Source organism: Peromyscus californicus, unplaced genomic scaffold, assembly GCF_007827085.1.
Source record: "Peromyscus californicus insignis strain IS unplaced genomic scaffold, ASM782708v3 Scaffold_4__1_contigs__length_199733344, whole genome shotgun sequence".
NCBI classification, from domain to species: Eukaryota; Metazoa; Chordata; class Mammalia; order Rodentia; family Cricetidae; genus Peromyscus; species Peromyscus californicus.
In genome coordinates, this window is record NW_026294562.1 from 82841743 (window position 1) to 82855733 (window position 13991).

The 13991-nt window shown below is 43.5% G+C and overlaps 1 protein-coding gene across 1 annotated transcript; it reads left to right on the top strand.

Moving 5' to 3' along the window:
- Positions 1–576: 576 nt before the first annotated feature.
- On the top strand, positions 577–13909 carry Pdzd9 (PDZ domain containing 9). Its single transcript, XM_052712624.1, has 4 exons — positions 577–607; positions 2196–2375; positions 6633–6822; positions 12898–13909. Exons 1-4 carry the CDS (start codon positions 577–579, stop codon positions 13295–13297), a joined length of 801 nt encoding a protein of 266 aa, XP_052568584.1. The 3' UTR covers positions 13298–13909.
- Positions 13910–13991: the final 82 nt, after the last annotated feature.

Below are 13991 nucleotides of genomic sequence, written 5' to 3' on the forward strand. Positions count from 1 at the left end.
AAAGCAAAGGAAGCAATAATCCAATAGTTCTAATAGTGACTCATTGTTTGGGGGCCATTCTTGGCCCCTTCTCATCTAAAACACACACGAATAAAGTGCACTGGGAAGGCAATTAGCGTGGTTGATGTAACAATATTTTGATACCACCATGAAAGGGGACTCTGGGATCTTCTACGGTCCTCTGGCAATGTTGTTGCTCACATTTGGAGGCCCTCTCCCCTCTGCTCTTGCCGTGTCCCCACTTTCCCCACCAATGAATGAAGAGCCTTATGTGAAGCAGGCACTCTGCTCGTTCCTACAGAACCTTCCTTTTTTCCCCATATAAATTTTCACACTCTACATTGGAGTTGTTCCACTCCACGTTTTCCAGGGTCTATCTACTGCAGCCCTGAAACGACTATCCTGCGCCCCAAAAGCTGAGAAGCAGCCTTGCAGCGCCCCCTGGCGGCCATTCTGAGGAACGGGCGGCGCCAATGATTCCCCGTGGCCTGTAGTCCTCTCTTCTGCCTCCAGGATTCCAAACAGTTGGAGGTTGGACAGATTCCTGGGAGGATCAAGAGAGCCCCGCCCTGGGCAATGGAGAAGGGTTCCCTCAAAAGCAAAAATGGTAAATGGAGAAATAGGAAAAGAGTGATGCCTTGGGTTCCAAGCCTCCCCAGATTTCCCTCTCCTGTAAAATGGCGGTCACACATGGGAATCTCTTACCACTGTTTGTTCCTCAAGATACAACAAGCTATTTTTTTTTAGTGGACAGCTCTAACTTTCGACAAATATATGACACTCTTAACCACTACCACAATCTGGTGAGGGAACATGTTCACCTCCCCTAAATTATCTTGCAACTGCCCTTTTCCCACCCCGATTTCTGGTACTTCCCATGTTTTCTAAAATTTTGCTTTTTCCATGGAGAATGGCTAAATGTGGAATCAGGTATAGAGGGAATCCTTGCACTCTGCTGTCCTTAAATTTTTAAAATTATATCTGTGTGTGTGACAGAGAGTGGGGAGTCAGTTCTCTTCCATGTGGGTTCTGGAGATTGAATTCAGGTTGTTAGACTTGGCTGCTGCTCCATCTTGTCCACTCCACTGCTATCTTTCAAAACAAGATTACTTTTTAAGCACATTTAACTTGTAAGCTTCAGCTCTCCAACTGAAGTTGTTGGAGTTGTCCACCAAGGACATTTGTTTTGAGGACAGCCGTGAGCCTCATGAGTCCCCACAGCTGGCTATGGGGGGATGGGAAGCCCATCTCAGGAGTGTTCCAGATCATACAACAATCACACAGACTCAGCCAAGGCCTGGTGAATTTCAGAGCATCACTGACCCTTACAGAAGGAGTTGTGTGTGGAGCGATATATTTCCTCCCGGACGCTGTGTACATCTACCACGGTCCATTTCAATTGCCAGGGCTGTGACATGCCGAGTGACTGCAGTCTGCTTTTTCATTTCCCAGCTCCATTCTGGGTTCCACATATCACACAGCAGCCAGCATGGTGATTTTATTTAAAACAATGACAATGTGATCATGTCCAGCTTAAATGACTTCCACGATTTCCTTTAGGTAAAACTGGATGGCGGCCTATCTGCCAGGCAGTGAACCTCCCACCACCTTCCTGGTGCCGCTCCTTCACGTCCCCATCAAGGCTGGTTCCTTCCTGTCATACAACCTTGCTCCTGTTTGCTCACTCCCATCTAGCTTGTTGGTTCTCTCACCTTGATCCATATTTACTCCTTCAGGGAAACACAGTCCTTATCCCTATGTGAAACTTAGGTGTCCTGTTTACCCTCAGGGCGCTCTGCCTTTTCTTCCTATTAGCATCCAATTTGTGTTTGCATAACGGACAGACAGCTGTGTCCTCTACTAGGCTCTAAGATCCACGAGGGCAATGAGCCCATAGTAAACCCAGGGCCTGAGTACACTGCTTGCATCAGTAAACATTTCCAAAGTGAATGGATGATGATAATAATAACAACTGATATTAAGCACCCATGATGTACTAGCACTGTCCAGTAGCCCTTTAACTGTCCTGTTTAACTTCCACACCCTTTACAACATTCATTTTCCAAAAGGGGAAACTGAAGACTAGGTAACTGACTGGATAAGTGCCCCCCAAGTGCAGTCTCAGAACTCCACAGCACCACGGCCATGCTGTTGTCTTGATAAATGACTGAAACAAGTTCCTCTTGTTCTGTTAGAAAAAGGATACAGCCTCAAGGGCAAGGCGTCTGTCCACAGCTTGAACAAAGTGAAGCAGACCAAACTCACCGTGGGCAGCCTGGGATTGGGCCTGATCATCATCCAGAATGGGCCTTACCTCCAGATTAGTCACCTCATCAATAAAGGGGCTGCAGCCAGTGATGGCATACTCCAGCCAGGTGACTGTGGTGCCCACATGCCTCCTTCCCACCTGCCTTCTGCTGCAAGCCATAGAAATATGAAGTAGGCCCCCAACAGTCTTCGATAGCCTTCAGGGAGTCAGCATGAGGCTACGACATTGTCTGAGAATTCGCTAGGGGCCCGTCAGTTGCTGGCGTGGGTATACTCAGCAGCTGCTCGCTATTCATTTGGTTTTTAGTAACACTCGAGGTGGGTGTGTTCTCACCATCTTCTTTTTGCAGGTGAGGAGACTGAAGCTTAGTGGCAGAGTCTTCCTCACCGGGTTCACTTTCATCCAGTAAGTGGGAGACAAACATAGACCCAGCGTCACTCCACAGCTCACGACTGCATAAAGATTTCTTCTTTCCTGGGAGGTGTTGTTAATCATAGCTACCATGTGGAGACAAATGATCTCATTTCACCTTCTCAACAGTTCCAGGGGTATATTCTGCACTAAAGCACTCTGCAAATATATAGCTACTTAGGAACTTGCCCAGGTACACCTCGGAGTTGGAATTTAAACCCTCCCTCTCAGATTCCAAGCCCAAGGGTCTCGTCAGGATCACCTAACTTCTCGGGTCTCTGGGGGAATGCATTTTCTGGCTGATGTAAGACATGTTTTCCCAGGATCTGTTTTGGCCCTGGTGCTGTGCCGAGGAGAGGGCGAGGCACAGTGGGATGAAATCATGAGAGGGAAAACCACTTGAGGCCATTTGTTCTGAAATCAGGTCCAAGGTCTGTTTCTTTCTCATTCTGTGACCTTGGCAAGGTCAGTCTTTCAAGCCTCAGTGACTTCATATCTAAATTGGGAGAATCTCATTTTTGTTCGAGGTTATTAGGATGTGGTAAAATACTGTGAAGAGCTTTAGAAACAAGTACTCTAGAAATATTGCCAATTCTCATTCTTATGGCTTCTCTATAGCTTGTTGTCTTTTAGAGATGAGCTTTTCTGCATATATATGTGTGAGGAGTATACAGAGGCCACAGATCGATGTTGGGGGTCTCCCTTGATCATTCTCTACCATATATAGCACAAGGATTGCGGCCAAAGGTCAGATTTGAATCCATGACCTAGAAAACCCATACCATGTTACCAATGGCCTAATGAGCAGAAGTGAGATTTCTTTCTTTCTTTTTTCCTTTTTTTTTTTTTTTTTTTTTTTTTTTTTTGATTTTTGAAAATAGGTTTCTCTGTGTAGCTAGCCTGGCTCTCCTGGAAAGAAGTGAGATTTCATTCTGGGCACCAAATCTCTTCATGGAAGCCAGTTACTGTTCAGTGTCTAGGTTTCAAAGGCTGCTTTTCCATCCTTTTTGATGGCAATCATGGGATTTGCTCCTTCTTTGACACCTGCCAGCCCTGTTATTTCTCATTCACATGTCCTAAAGTCCTTTGTCTTCCGTGTTTTATCTTGATTTGCTAATTTGGTGTTGGTTTTCTGTATCTGTCTGATACACAAAGCCTTAAGATACTACTACAGCTTGAAAATATGAATACAGCCTTGACAGTGGACAGTAGCCATGCACTGGCTTCATTCATTCAGTGAGCCAGACCCAGGCTCATCCATTCATTCATTCTGCATTTCCTTAATTCCTTTCCATGTCCAGGTCCTGTTTACTAACAGTGGAGAGCTAAACAAATGTGATCCTAACCACACAAAATGCATACAACTTACGTCCTTGTTGGAAAGAACAGAGAAAAAGAAAACCTATTTTTCAGTAGTGGTTGTGGCCGCTACACAGTTGATTAATATAGGCAATCTAAACAGCCTTATACAATGTCATTCCTACAGCCTATTAAAGCAGAAAAAAAGATGCATTATGAGGTTAGTGTTCATAAATACCCAGTTGGTGTCTATGAAAGGCAGTGTTACTATCTCCTGCCAGAGCAATCACATTCATACCCCAACATATTTGGTTTAAAGCCAGATCGGTCAGGAAATTAAGCTGTTTATTTTCTGTTCTCTTGATAAAAGTCACCCTCTTACAACATAATTAAGCAGGATGCCAAGCCATAGTTTTCAGCTATAAACACCCCTTTTAACATCAGGCACATGAGCTCATCCTAAGAGGGTAACTTTGTTACTGTAATTAACCTCAGCAGGAAGAGCAGCTGTTTCATACTGCACAGCCCGCAGGTAGCTCCGAGAGAAACCTTGCTTGCTTCATTCCGAAGTTATTTCAGTACATACTTTGGTTTTTGTTTGTCTTGCTTTTTGAGACAGTCTCACTATGTAGCTCAGGCTGGCCTTGAATGGTCCATCTTCCTGCCTCAGCCTTTTTTGTTGTTTTTTCAAGACAGGGTTCCCATGTGTAGCCTTGGTCTAGAATTCATTTTGTAGATCAGGCTGGCCTCGAACTCTTAGAGATCTGTCTGCCTCTGCCTCCAAGTGCTGGGATTAAAGGCCTGTGCCGCCATTCAGCCTTTTGAATATTGGTTTTAAGGCACGTGCTACTGTGTCCAGCTCAGTTATGTGGCTGGCTTTATCCCCCATCTAGTTCTCAAAACCAATGCAGAAGGATTCCTCAGACTTTCTACGTACTTGCTTTCTAGAACAATGCAAACTTTTGTTTCTAATAGAATCTCACACTAAAGAAATGTGTCCCTGGCAGTGCTTGGACACTCCCTCAGGACCAGTGTAACTCCTGACTAGCCTGCAGTGGGATCCAGCACCAGCCTCTTCCTGACCCCTCCCTCTGATCTTAGGTTTCACCTGTCTTGGGATGAAGGTTACTGAGGGCTCCTAGCTTCACATGCACAGACAGGTAACTTGTCATCCTGTATCAGTCATAAGGTCCTGACAGGCAATACAAGAATCAAGAAAGTTCAACACTGAGGGAGGCACCGACACACAGAGAAGCTGGGGTTGGGTGGGCTGTGCTCGCTCTGATGGAGAGTATGACTGTGAACAGCACAAGAAAGAGGAGTCGGCCAGTCTCAGGAGGAGGTCTCTGGAAATGGGGACCACCATCAGCTTGCAGTCATCCAAGAGGAGGAAGCTGCAGTTGCTAAGTTTTTGCACACTGGTCAAAACGCTCGTACTTGAACCAAAGGAAGCTTTTGTCATGCTTCTGAGCCTCACCTAGGGAAGGCTTTGCCACTTCCATGGGTATTGGGGTCCTTGACAAGGCCTTGCCCATGTCAACAATACACTCAGGACTTCATCTGCTCCCCACTGAGAAGTACTGATAACTAAGACTTTCCCCAGAGTCAATCTGTCCTTTAAGTGCAAACCTTCTGTATCCCTCCTTATGGGCTTGGCTGAATGCTAGTATTCATGCTCCTTATGACAAGCAACAGGAAACGGTATTGCTAAGGCACTTAATTTAGGGTAGTATCTGACTGAATTGCCCAAAAAATCTGGAGAACCAGGCTTGGGGATAGACCAAAGGGTCCAGAGACCTGGATGCTCCCATCATCCCAATGCAGGTTCAGTTTACAGATCTTCACTGTAGCTGGTGGAAGCTGGTGGAGTGGGTTAGGTCCATACAAGTGAAAAATTGATCCTTTTAGCTTTCCTTTTGGGGACCTAGGTTTTTGTTAAGGTATTTATCTCTTTCCACCTGCTGGGTGCTCGAAGCTCCATGGTTGACCATCACAATTCCCCACATAGCGTGTTTTAAACGAGGGGGTCCTGCTCTCAGTGTTTTGAATCAATTCTCCAGGTTGTAGTGGTGCGATGTAGTGGGATATGCTGAAGAGGTAGAGGCGAGGGGGCGGAACAAGTTTAGATTCTTTGAAGTCAACACACTTTCTGCATGTACATATCATACGCATAATTGATAGAAGCTAATTATCTGATTACCATACAGTTATTTGGCTGATTTAATTTAGGACAGGGGCAGAACACCAACAGAAGGCTTTGTGCTTAATTTAGCTTATTTGCTGTGGAGAGCTTGGTGATCCCAGGCAGGTAGAATGGAAAGTGGCTTCTCTTTTACTAGTTACAGCCACCCATTTCACTGTGTTTAGAATCTTAAATCTAAATGGTTTGGGTTTTAAATGGTTTTAGCGTCTTTACCAGAGGCTAAGAACTTACCAGCTAAGAACTTCAGAAATGTCTCAAAAATGCTATTAAAGAACTAGGGTAGGCATCTTTATCATGTGGGAGGAGAATGTTCTTAGTAAGTCAAGATGGAAGCCAGGCTTTGGTCAAAATAAACCAGCATATGAATCCATAAAATATTTCAATAAAGCCACTGATCAGTATGGCTCTTTTCAACCCATTATGGTAATTTAACCTTTTTTCCCTTTTCAGGTGATGTTCTGATTAGTGTTGGACATGCTAACGTGTTAGGATATACCCTCCGTGAATTTTTAAAGCTTTTGCAAAATATCACCATAGGAACAGTGCTACAAATCAAGGCTTACCGAGACTTTATTGACATCCCCCAGGAATGGCAAGATGTGTATGACTTAATCCCCGAGACCAAATTTCCAGTCCCACAGTAAGTAGTTTACTTTAGGACAATGTTATGAAACCCAGGCCTGTGAGGTGCAGGGTTCTGGTTTAATGTGAGAACCATCAAATGGTCAGAACCGTGGGAGGAGGGCTGGCTACACTGCCAGGGCTTAGTGAACTACATTCTACAGGACATTCCGCAGGACCTCATACAAGGGAGTGGTAGTTATAAAGGCACTCAGTCAGCAGTCATTAACTAGGTACTCTGTCCCCAAATCTCCCCGCACTGTATCAGTGCAGCCTGTCTGTCAGCCCTGAAACGCAGGTTGAGATGGGGCTGGGAACTAACTGGCTTAGTAGGTGAAGTGCTTGCTGTGAGAGCGTAAGGACTTGTGTTTGGATCCCTGGCACCCATGGAAAAACTGGGGGTGGTGGAATATGTCTAACTCCAGAGGTGGCAGGGAGGACAGAAGAACACTCTCAGAGCTTGTTGGCCAGCCAGCCAGTCTAGCCCAACTGGTGAGCTGCCAGTTCAGCGAGAGACTCTTTCTCAAAAAGGTAGAATGTGATAAAGGGATACCTGCTGTCAACCTGACCTCCATAGGGGTAAAAACACACACAGTGCTGAGAACCCTACTTCCTCTTCTCTTGCATTAACTTTCTGGATCCTTCTCAATAACATTTACACCTGTCTTAGTTAGGGCGTCTATTGATATGACAAAACACCATGACCAAAAGCAATTTGCAGAGGAAAGGGTTTATTTTGATTATACTTCCACATCACAGTCCATCATTCAAATGAAATCAGGGCAGGAACTGAAGAGCATGTGGAGGAATGCTGCTTACTGGCTTTCAGTTTGTTTTCTTAGACCATCTACAGCCATCTGGCCAGGGGTGGCACCACCCACAATGGGCTGGGCCCTCCCATCCCAAGGGAATACCCAACTTTATGGAGACATTGTCCCAATTGAGTCCCTCTTTCCAGATATGTCTAAGTTTGTGTCAAGTTGACAAAATCCAACCAGCATGATGCCCTTTTATAAGCTTCTCCCTTCTTAGTAAACACTAACTCCACTCCTCTTCCTGCCCCCGCTTCTAATTTGATGAGAAAGCTGATAGGGCTCTCCATTTCCTCAGGAGACACACATCTCAGGCACCAATATAGGCATTGCTTTAATCTCTTCTCAGCCAAGGCCTATTTCCAGGCCATCTGCTACCTTCATATGACAATTCCAACGGACTCTTTATTTTGCTTGCCTTTTAATCAGACTCTTTGCAACTACTCAATCCTTTTATTCCCACCCTTGACAGATCTTCCCCAGTTTTCTGTGAAATCACTCTCCCTATTTTCCTTTTACCTCAGGGTTCTTCCCCTAGAGTTCCTCAAAGCTGTCTTTGGCTCTTCTGTTTCCGAGGCTGTCTCAGTGCCTTTGGTTTCTGTTACTATCCATACACTAAGCACTTGCAACGTATATTATCTCCACTCATCTTAAATCACTCACTTATCTCCATTTAGATGTATGGCACCCCCCCCCCCCCCCGCCCCAATTTATCCTTGGAATCAAAAGCCAGTTGTATCAGTTTTTTTCTTTCTTTCTCCATTTATGTGAACAAACACATGCCAGAGTAACTTAAGAATTTATTTTTGTTCACAGTTTCAAAGAGTTTTGTCAATGGTCATTTGGTCCCATGTGCTTTGACAGAACATGGTAATGGTGAGAAATGTGTGGCTAAAGAACTTTTTTTTTGTTGGCTTGTTTGTTTTGAGACAGGGTTTCTCTGTGTAGCTTTGGTGCTTGTCCTGGATCTCACTCTGTAAACCAGGCTGGCTTTGAACTCACGGAGATTCGCCTGCCTCTGCCTCCTCAGTGCTGGGATTAAAGGCATGTGCCACCACCGCCTGGCTCAGGATGACCCTTTTATAATGCAAATATGACCATGGCATATTCCAGGTTAAGAACGTTAGGATCTCTTGTTCTTAGGATAAATGCCAAAGTCCGTACACTGTTTTCAATGCTGTTCTGTGGCCTGAAGGGGTACCATTTCAGCTCCATCCCATTAGTCTCTCCCCATCTCTCTAGTTCTCTGGTCCTTCAGCTTTTCACACCCATGTTTACACTGTTGTTCTATGCCATGCTTATGCTGTTGTTCATTTCTACAAAGATCAGTGCAAACTTTCTGAGAGGCCTTCCTACAAGTGTTGGTACAGTCAGAACCACCTGCCATGTGTGTTCATAGCACTGTCTCTCTCCATAATGGCTCCAATTTTAATTAAATCATTGGTGTGATCACATTTCTAAAAGCAGTGTGCCTGGGGTGCTTAGAACATGAGGCTCTTTGTTCAATGTTAAATCCAGGACTTCGCTACAAGAGCAGCTCTTAATCCATCAGGTCTTAAGAGCCGGTCTCTGTAGCTGTGCATTGCTCAGAAATACAGCTAAAGACTAAGACCAGAAAACGACCTTTACACATACATCAGCCTGACATCAGATGCCCACACTTGGGACCCAAGAGTCAGATGTAGCCCACAGGTGTCCTTTGCAGAGCTCGCCACCTAGAAAGAGCAGTGACTTAGCAAGGAAGATGTGTGGGAGGTTTAACCAGTAGCTGTAACAGTATATCTTGACATGAGTGGTAGCCATCAAAGGTTTTGTAGATTTAAAAAAGTTTTTTTTGGTTTGTTTTCTGCATATTTCAAAATTTTAAAAATGAAAAGTATTTGAATTATATGCCAAGTCTGCAAATATTTCATGGAAAGAATCAATATCTTTGATTTCTCCTAAAAAATCAGATGGACCTGTGATCCCACGTGGTGACGGTGCAGGCCTGAGTGGGAGAGCAGCTGCCACTTCAGATGAAGCAGATTGGGAAAATGTCTTTTTAAAATCAGTATTTAGCCGGGCGGTGGTGGCGCACGCCTTTAATCCCAGCACTCGGGAGGCAGAGCCAGGCGGATCTCTGTGAGTTCGAGGCCAGCCTGGGCTACCAAGTGAGTTCCAGGAAAAGGCGCAAAGCTACACAGAGAAACCCTGTCTCGAAAAACCAAAAAAAAAAAAAAAAAAAAAAAAAAAAAAAAATCAGTATTTAACTATAAATCATAAATAATGGCGAATACTTATTCATTGCTTACTGCATCCTGTGCACTGCAACAGTACTTCCTAAGTACTGTACTATTTAATTCTCTTGTCAACCTTTTTAAAAAAAAATGCATCCTGGGGCTGGAGAGATGGCTCAGAGGTTAAGAGCACTGGCTGCCCTTCCAGAGGTCCTGAGTTCAATTCCCAGCAACCACATGGTGGCTCACAACCATCTGTAATGAGATCTGGTGCCCTCTTCTGGCCTGCAGGGATGCGTGCAGACAGAATATTGTATACATAATAAATAAATCTTTAAAAAAAAATGCATCCTGTGCACTGCAACAGTACTTCCTAAGTACTGTACTATTTAATTCTCTTGTTAACCTTTTAAAAAAAATATTTTTATTATCTGTGCACTGGTGTTTTGCCTGTGTGTATATCTGTGTGAGGGTGTCAAGTCCCCTGGAACTGGAGTTACAGACAGTTGTAAGCTGCCATGTGGATGTTGGGAATTGGAAGAGCAGTCAATGCTCTTAACCACTGAGCCATCTCTCCAGCCCCCAATCTTTTTTCTCTGGCTGTCCTGGAACTATGCAGATCAGGATGGCCTTGAACTTACATAGATCTGCCTATTTCTACCTCCCAAGTGCTAGAATTAAAGGCATGCATGTGCACCACACCTGGCTCTTTTTACCCTTTTAACTCTCACTTTAGAAGAAATGAAGGGCCCAGAAATACGTATAAACTTGCCACACATGTGGCTATTAAGTCCTTAGATATGCAACTAAGGAATTTAAAATTTTATCCAAATGTAATTAATTAAAAATCAACAGCCACATGGAGCTGGAAGCCCTCATATTGGAGAGTGTTACTCCTAAGTTTTTTATTGTTTGTTTGTTTATTTGAGAAAAGGTTTCTCTGTGTAGCTCTGACTATCCTGGAACTTGTTCTGTAGATCAGGATGGCCAAACTTACATAGATCTACCTGCCTCTGCCTCCTGAAGTTCTGGGATTAAAGGAGTGTGTCACCACTGCCTGGCAACTTTAAGTATTTTATCACACTGAGGAATTTGAAATCAGAGTATCAAATTTAAGGACAGAAGATTTTTTTCTTTAAAAGCAAAGAGATAAGTAGCATAACATATATAAGGCTAATGCCCCTAAACAATATGATGCACATTCTGAATTCCTTCCTCAGTTAGGCAAAGCAGAGTTAAAGAATCTTAGTAACATATGTGATGGAGACATGGAAGGGCCGGGGGTAGGAAAGGTTCTTTCAGTTAGTAGACTGTCAGGGGCAGATGCTTTGTACACATGGTAAAGGCTATGCCTTTCATCTATCACTCTGTAGAGGTCAACTGTTTCCAGGAAACCCCAAATTATTGGTTGGGCCTTTATCATCTAGTGCCAGGTTAATAAGAGCCTAGACTTATCAAGTACCCTTGGCTACTGTCTACCAAGGATACCTACTGAAGCTGAAAAAAAGAAGGTAACATGGATTGTTTTTTACCTCCATTCCTTGGCTGTTCAGGGAGGTCTGCATGTGGCAGAGAGAAACAATCGTAGTCCTGAGATCATTTGACTTCCCTTCATACCCTTTAAGACTAGCTGTGTGTAACAAAACTCTACTCAATACCATCATTAATAGAAGAGAGAAACTTTAGGAAAAGTTGCTTAAATTCTTAGAAACAGAGCTATAAGCACAGGGCCAGTTTTGGGTTTGCTGGGCAGGAGCACCAGGATGAGTAAGGTCAGGGGCCAGTATCTGTTCTGGGATGTAACAGCAAGGTGAGCTAGCAGAGTCCAAGCCATCGTCCATGTTTCAATGATCAAGCCATGGACAGGGGCAAGTTGGAAAAGAAAAGCCTTGAAAACTTGGTGATAACAGATGTGGGTAAGAATGCTGCACAAACCAGTATCTGTGATCCACAACAAGTAGAATGACAGCCTGTGTAATATTGTCTAGGGGAAAAAGAAACACACCCCAGAATTACTAATGGCTAGCAAGCTGAAGAATCTTGAAGCTCACCATTGCCTGACTCCCCTGGTAATGGGTTATCTTTGCTATATGACCCATGAGAACAGAGTTCTGGTCTAGAGGGCCAGACTAAACCTGTCACTCAAAGCACAATGAAATTAGTTCATCCTTTAAGGTCTCTTAAGAGTCTAGTCCGTGGTCTGGCTTAAATTGTAAAGGTTTCTTTTAAAGTAGTGTGAAATAATAAGGCAGGATTTATACTTATGGTTGGGAAAAAATTAAAAGGTATTTTAAAATGTGATCCTGAACCTTTAACAGACATTTCTCTAGCTCAAAGGGTAAAACTTCCCAGCACCTGGGAGGCAGAGGTAGGCAGATCTGAGTGTTTGAAGCTAGGGGGTGGGGTAGGGTGAGCTCTAGAGCAGTGGGGGAGGTGTGTGTGTGTGTGGGGGGGGGGGGGTGGGCAGCCTCATCAATGAATCAGAAAGTACTGACCTATGTCTGTAGATTATCAAAGAAAGCTATAAAATGTTTTGTTAGGAGACTTTAAATGTTTAAGTACTGATTATCTATAACTCCAGTTCCAGTAGATACGACAACCTCATTTGACATCCATGGGTACCAGCATACACATGACACACATATATACATGCAGGTAAAACACTCCACATAAAATCAATAAATCTGAAAGTATTCAAGCACCAAGAATCCATTTCATCAACACTCAATGATGCAGAAAATAATGAAGGTAATTTTTATTTCTAGGTTTACACACACACACACACACACACACACACACACACACACACACACACACGAAAAAACAAAGGCTTTATTTTTGATTGTGTGTGTGTATGTGTAAGTTGAGTGCAGTTTCCAGAGGCCAGAAGAAGGTACAGGGTCCTCCAGAACTAGAGTTACAGGCAGTTGTGAGCTGCCTTTTAGGGGCCATCTCTCTAGCCCCAAACATTTTATTTATTTTTTGTAATTTCTGAGACAAAGTAGTCTATAATATGTTCTGTTAGCGAACTCTGCTAAGACATTAAGAATATACTCTTCATTTCAGCTCACCAAAGACAACGGAGCAGGCAAAGGATGGGTCTTTTGTAAGCAGAGATGACCAAGAAGATGTAGTTCTAGATAAAAGACTCAAGTATTACAGATATCCTCGATCAGTTTGGAATCACCCCGTAAGGACACCGATATCAATCTCCACAGAATGGCATGGATATAAAAAGAAGGACCACACTATTAGTGTTGGGAAAGGTGTTAACCATGATGTTGTAATTCACAAAGATGACAAGAAAGACCTGAGGGCCCCTTCTCCATACTGGACAATGGTGGAGCATGATAATGCCATTTCCTCCTCCTCCTCTGGCGCTTCCTCTAACTCAGATGCCTTTTGGCTGGAGGACTATGCACAGGTGGAGCAGGGTGAAGGTCAGCAGGTATCAAAGTTTGGTTAGGTACTAGCTTGCAAATCTGTGGCCACAGAAATTTTTATTTTTAAATATCCAATTTTTGTGCCTTACCATGTATAGGTTTGTAGAATTCCTACAGCACTTAGCAGCTCTTCGAGGACTACAAAAAAGCCTTCATAGACCTCCAGTTAATAGCTCAGGACCTCCTTCCCTGTGGTCTAACAGGTTCCACAGATCTGTTCTCAGAATCACATCATTCACTCAGCTTTTAGAATATCAAGTAGAGGAACCCAATCATCATGGCTGACCATTTGTTTTCTAAGGTAAAGTTTTCTTTGTGTTTTGGGCTGGTTGTTTACATTACAACCGTGCCCCCACCCTTTCAGTGATACTTTTACTTGGAATGTCAGGCTGAGAATTATTTAAAGGAGACAGAAATAATTCTGCCGCAGAGAAAACTCTGCCGCAGAGAAGCAAATTCAGACACAAATGAAGGATGGTCCTTAGAAACATATCTAATAAAGGGGGCAAAACCCAGACCCTTCACTTGTTGTTATCCCCAAATGAGCAATTTTAAACTTGTTTTTAATTTAAAAAGCCACCAATAATAATCTGGAACTTTTACTTTCAGAGCTGCCTCAATTTTAACAGTTTGTGAAATTTCTTAATTGATGTAACTGGTAAACTCAACTACTGTATTACTGTCTTCTTTAAAGCATTTAAAACAAAAAAGTCTCAT